General features: G+C 55.5%; 1 protein-coding gene across 1 annotated transcript; it reads right to left on the bottom strand.

Moving 5' to 3' along the window:
- Positions 1-2783: 2783 nt before the first annotated feature.
- On the bottom strand, positions 2784-5751 carry ZNF408 (zinc finger protein 408). The gene is made up of 3 exons (XM_071744832.1): positions 5481-5751; positions 5141-5409; positions 2784-4712 (listed from the first exon to the last, which is right to left on the bottom strand). The coding sequence occupies exons 1-3, from the start codon at positions 5714-5716 to the stop codon at positions 2857-2859; spliced, it is 2361 nt and encodes a 786-aa protein (XP_071600933.1). The 5' UTR covers positions 5717-5751; the 3' UTR covers positions 2784-2856.
- Between the last annotated feature and the right edge of the window lie 59 nt (positions 5752-5810).

Here is a 5810-nt window from a genome sequence, read left to right as displayed (position 1 = left end):
TGAGAAACCAGCAGAAAGCAGGGCAGGGTGGGGGTAGTCTCAGGATCTATCACATTGCACAGAAATGCTTTCTGCCAGCAGGGAGCATGTTTTGTGCTGCGCCTCCGTGCAGCAGGTACCTCTGTAGTGTTTATCTCCATAGGAGGAGTGCAAATATTAGCATTAGGCTGGCTGAGGAATGACTCTCTGGACACTGGTACAAAGAGCAGTTGCAGAGGCTTCCTCTAAGAGCTAAGAGTATCTCCTCACTCTGTTCTCACCCACACACACCTCTGGATTTTGGAGATCCCTTGAGGAACAGCTGGGGTGCCCTGGATGGAGGAGTGTGTGTGTGTGCCCAGGGTCAGGCAGAACCCTGGAAACACCACATTACTTTGCTGGTGGAAGCAGCATTTATTTAGGAGTGCATAGGCAGGGAGAGCAGGAGGCTTCAGGGCACAAACTGGTTCTGGAAGAGTGGTGAAACCAGAGCTGCTGCCCTCCCACACAGCAGCAGCTGCCACCACAGCTCCTCAGTGCAAACAGCCCCGTATTTGTGTAAGCCCAGCTGGCAAGCAGAGGGCCCTGCTCAGGTGACAGAAGATTAGCAGCAAGCACAGTTTCTTTACTCTCTATATGGTAATTTGGGTCTCACATTGCAGGTGGGACAAGTGACCTCAGGGCATAACTGAGCAAGCCCATGTGAGTGTGAATGCAGGGAAGGAATTGCCCCACAAGAAGGCCACTGCCCCTCCTCCTGTTGTAGTGATGAGAGAGATGCTGCTGTGTTTTAGGGAGATGTAACACACCTGTACAAGTGTTCATTAGAGAGCTCGACAAGAAAGGCACCCAGACTCTCTAAAGTGTTGACTGAAAAATACCACTTGTTGGGGATAACATCAGAAGGCAAAATGGGATAACATTAAATCATCTTACAGCCCTTCAGGTGCTGGAAACAGCATCAGCCCATGCCACACTGCACAGATGGTGCCTGTGCTCAAGTTCATCAGTCATGGCCTTCATTGTTTTTATAAGATTTTATCAGAAGTAAATAATTCTATTTTTCATTTCTGCATATTCACATAAGAATATTCTGCTTCAATCTGAGAAAAAGATGAGGAACACAGTGGTGGCATCATCACCAGGTGCCAAGAAGAGGCAACCTGTAGCCTCCCCAGTTAGGTTTAGCCAGCTATGTTTATGCTGCAGCCAAGTGATATGTGCAGCAATGGCCTGCACCTTCTCATCCCATTTTTTTTTTTCATGGATCATCAGAGTATCTCACTTCATAAGAACTTCCAATTTTCTCAGTGTCTGTTTTTTTTCCTTCACTTCTGCATGTGTCTGTGTTTCTTCATAATGACCAGTCAGCCTTTATACTGCAGCTTAAGTCAACATTGTTATATTTATACATATATTTTTACCATCTTCTTCTCTTTCCTTTAAATGAAAAGTGTTAGCATCTTTAGTGCTATTGTGCATTATACAGGGTTAATTTTAAGCAATTCTAGATTACAGCAGTTAAACTGGATTATCAGACAAGTATGAATATCCTCTATACCTTACCTATGTCATATTTCTTGAATATTACTTCTGTTCTGATGCTTGAGCATTTGTTTAAAAATTCACCTTACTGAAAACAAGCATCCTGTCACCAAGTCTGGCTCCTTCTTCTCCAGTTGCTGTTCTTTCCCTCTGTGAAACAGCACAAACCCATCTGCCAGGGCCATTGCTACCTGTAACTGCTGAAACTTTTAATCTCAAGATCACTCTTGAGAGGTTACATTACTCACTTAAGTTTCAACTATTTCTTTACGTTTGTTTTGCTTTATAATAGGAGATCTTTGCCATATCCTGGGACACTTTCCAGCCCTTTCTGGTATCCTAAAACATTAGAAACTAAAGACACTGGTTTTGACATTATAGCCTTTTTTATTTTTCTAGTGTGCTTCTAGGATTCCTCTGTTTCTCCTGTTTTTCTGGTGGTTAGCATTTGGAGAGGTTAACCTCTTCTGCTTCTAAGATAAAAAGACACTACTGGCATCATGACCAGGTGCTCAGGGAGAGCCACCTATGGGGTCCTCAGTGAGGATTAGCTGGTTGAGTTTATCCTGCAGCCAAGTGCTCTGTGCTGCATGGCACAGATTTGCCACTCAGAGTAACTGTTAGGTGAATAATGTTTCTTTGAGGACCTACTTACTCAGTTTTTCTCTCCAGTTGCCTCAGAATAAAGAAAGTATTTACAGGTTGGCAGATTAAGCAATAGAGGCCTGGATTTTCCCCAGTTGCTCCCCCTTCTCTCACAGCACAGAGGGCACATGCTTCAAACACAACTCATGAACCCAGCTTCAGTGAGAGCACTTTGCAGCTGTGTCAATATTTGAAAACTGCAAGAGTTAGGATAGGCACCAAGGGGAGAGCAGGAAGAAGAACAGTAGCTTTGAATACAACCTCCCCCCCATATGTCTGTGCTCCCAATGGTCCCTCTCCCAGCACTCAGGGCCACAGCTGTTCTCATCTGCCCCCCGACTTTAAAGAAAATACCTACAATTAAATTATAAACTAATAACCCAAAGGTTTATTAGCTGAATTCACCTTCCATCCTCACTTCACATCGAAGTGTTACAGGTCAGACTCTAGCACCTTTTCTACAAACTGGCTGAATGTACAACGTCTACAAAAGCTGAATGTAAAAATTACAAAGTTCTCAGATTGTCACCTTGATGCATTCCTAGCACCATTCATAGCCAGTTCTGCCTGGGGCTGTGTCACGGGGCCTTATTGCCACAGAGAGACAACAGACCTAGGGGGTTTGATGTTTTTTTAATCCCATTTCAATATGTACAGAAGAAGATGAGCCGGGGCAGGCTGGGATAGTCAGGTCCCAGTCTCAACCTCCACCACTTCTGCCACTGCTCCAAAGCCCACCCCTTCTTGGATGACAACCACATCATTGGGTGAACCTTCATCTTGCACTACAACGCATTTGTCCTCATGCTCAGTGATGGTGATTTCAATCACATCCCTTGCTGGTGGCAAACACCCAGCGGGATCCAGGAGGCTGCCCTGAGACTGGTAAGTAGTAACACAGTGAGTGAGCAGCAGCTCAGCCCCATTCGCTGCCCCCAGCCCCTCCACCACGAGCGACGTGGGCTCTGCCGCCACCTCCTCCTGGTGGCCCTTCCTCTGAGACTTCTTTGCCGCCTGCGGTAGGTCCACAGCGAGCGAGGCCGCAGCGGCGCCGATTCCCTCGGGGTCCTTTCCTGCCTCGTGGGTGAGCGCGTGTCGCGCGAGGCCCTGAGGAAGGGCATAGCCCATGCCGCAGAGCTGGCAGCGGTAGGGCTTGTCGGCCTGGTGGGACTTCTGGTGTCGCCTCAGCTTGGTGGCCAGGGCGTAGGCCTTGCCGCAGCGCTCGCAGCGGAACGGCCGCTCGCCGGCGTGCAGGCGCTCGTGGGCGCGCAGGGTGTGCGGGTCCCGCAGGGCTTTGCCGCAGACGGCGCAGAGGTGAGCCTCCCCGGTGTGGGAGATGAGGTGTCGGCGCAGCTCGGGCAGCGCGGGGAAGGCGCTGCCGCAGAAGCGGCACCGGTGCGGCTTCTCGCCCGTGTGCAGGCGCAGGTGCTGGCGCAGGTGGCTCCGCTGCCGGAAGGCCCTGCCGCAGTGGGGACAGGGGTAGGGCCGCTCCCCGCTGTGCAGCCGCATGTGGCTGCGCAGGGAGCCGGGGCTGGACAGGCATCGCCCGCAGACGGCGCAGGGGCAGCCCCGGGGAGCGGCCCCGGGCGCCAGGTGGATCTTGCGGTGCAGGCGGAGCGAGGGCCGGCGCGCGAAGGCCTTTCCGCAGTGCTGGCAGGAGAAGGGGCGCTGGCCCGTGTGCAGGAGCTGGTGGTCCCGCAGGTCTCGCTGGGTGCGGTACGCCTTCTCGCACTGCGGGCACTGGAAGGGCCGCACGCCCCGGTGGGCCAGCAGGTGGGCTTTGAAGCTCTCCTCTGAACTGTAGCCCTTGCCACACTCGGTGCAGAGGAAGGGCTTGTGGCCAGCGTGGACAAAGCGGTGCTTCCTGAGGTGGCAGAGCTGCAGGAAGGCTTTGCCGCACTCCCCGCAGCGGTGCCTGCGTTTGACCGTCTCGTTCTGGGAGGGAGCTTTAGATGGAGGGTCTGGGCTGCCAGAATGACCCTCCACAATCTCTGTGCACTCCTCTTGCTCCTCGGGCTTCTCCAGGGGGACATTTTCACCAGGCTCTGGGGATGCCAGTTTGGAGTCTTTGGAAGCTTTGCTGTCTTTCTCACGAGTCTCTACGCTCACTCCTTCAGAAGGGCTGGGCTGCTGGGGTTTGTGCCCAGCTGTCCTGCCACCACAGTCCTGCGTGCACTTCTGGAGCTGGCTGGACAGAGCATGCACCTTGCATGGCTTGACAACCACGGAAGCACTGAGTCGAACCCCATTTGAGTGTGACAATGGATCCATGTCTCCCAGACACACCTCTTTATGGCCCATCTCCACATTTTCTGCTGTGTGATCCACACCCTTGCACCTGTCAGTGGCCTTAATGGTTGAGATGGTCTCGAGGTGCAGAGTCTCAGTCCTCAGCACCTTGGCTTGCCATGGCTCACATTGGGAAGCTGTCCTTTCCTCGTATTGCAGCCTGTGGAAACCCTGGAGGAGTGGCCTCCTAACCTCAGCAGGGACATCAAGGACTGTGGTGTCCTCAGCTACCACCTCGCAGACATTGAGATCCCCTGCAGAAACACAAAAGCATCATTAATGAAGTGCATGCTGGCTACCATATGGTACGACTGCTGCAGCATCAGAGGATCATGGACCTCAGAGACTGACTCACTCCTCTCCAGCAATTCTGAGACTCTGGAGTGAAAGCCATGACTTCTGCAACCCTTTTTTCTTCTACACTGGGGGAGCTGGGGGAAATCCCAGCCCTCCCCCCTGACAGTGCAGCATTCTAGCATGTCACAGCCAGCATTTCCAAGAGCCATCACGAGTGCCATACAGCAGAGCAGCTCCTTCCTGCTGGGTGGCTCTGCAAAGCCACGCCGGGTCAGGACATCGACCCGGAGAGGCTTCGGGGGGCAGAGGCCGGCTCACAGACAGCCTCCAGGGACACCACAGGACCGGGCCGGCCGCTCCGGTACCGACCTGCGAGGGCACCCACCTGCGAGCGGCTCTGCCGCCGTCCCGCCGGGAAAGGCCCCGTTCCCCTGCTCCTCGGCCGCCGGTCGCCTCCTCGTCCCGGCCTCCCGTCTCACCGCATTTCCCTCGCCTCCGGCCGACTGCAGCTGCTCCGCCGCGGCCCCGCGGGTCTCCTCGGGCCAGTAGAGCAGTTCGGTGCCCGCCGCGATGGATCGCCGAGCCCGCAGCCAGCTGCCCGCCCAGCCCAGCTCCACGTTGGCCTCCGCCTCCTTCGGGCTCCGCTGTACCAGGCTGCAAGACACGGCCGGTGCATCAAGCAGGGCCGGACGGCCCCCTCCCTCCCCCCTGTCCCCGGTACTCACCTCCTCCAGCACGGCCCCGGCCCCGCCGCCTCCTCCCGGGCCCCGCCGGGCGGCCCTAGGAGCGCGCCAGCCGGCAGGGCCCGGCCCACACACCACACGCCCATGGCCCGCGCCCGAGACAGCGACGGCCCCAGGGCCAGCCCGGGCGGCAGGCTCCGCAGCACCGGGCAGATCGCTCCGGGAGCCTCCTCCCCGCCGCCGGGGGAGAGGTCGCAACCGGAGCCAGGGCCCTCCATGCCGCGGAACGCTGCGAAGGGGCGGCAGGTACCCCCGGACAGCGTCCGGCAGAGGACAGGGCGGGGCGGTGTTCCCCGGGCGACGGGCCGCGCG

Source organism: Heliangelus exortis, chromosome 5 (assembly GCF_036169615.1).
Source record: "Heliangelus exortis chromosome 5, bHelExo1.hap1, whole genome shotgun sequence".
NCBI classification, from domain to species: domain Eukaryota; kingdom Metazoa; phylum Chordata; class Aves; order Apodiformes; family Trochilidae; genus Heliangelus; species Heliangelus exortis.
This window is presented reverse-complemented; position numbering and strand designations above follow the sequence as displayed.

What these genes read in the sequence shown, in the direction of transcription:
- ZNF408 (XM_071744832.1), bottom strand. Translation starts at nt 5,716, where the DNA reads ATGGAGGGCCCTGGCTCCGGTTGCGACCTCTCCCCCGGCGGCGGGGAG. An exon ending in CCGGGGCCGTGCTGGAGGAG is followed by an intron (nt 5,410 to 5,480) that starts GTGAGTACCGGG and finishes CGTGTCTTGCAG; the next exon opens with CCTGGTACAGCGGAGCCCGA. An exon ending in GGCGGCAGAGCCGCTCGCAG is followed by an intron (nt 4,713 to 5,140) that starts GTGGGTGCCCTC and finishes GTGTTTCTGCAG; the next exon opens with GGGATCTCAATGTCTGCGAG.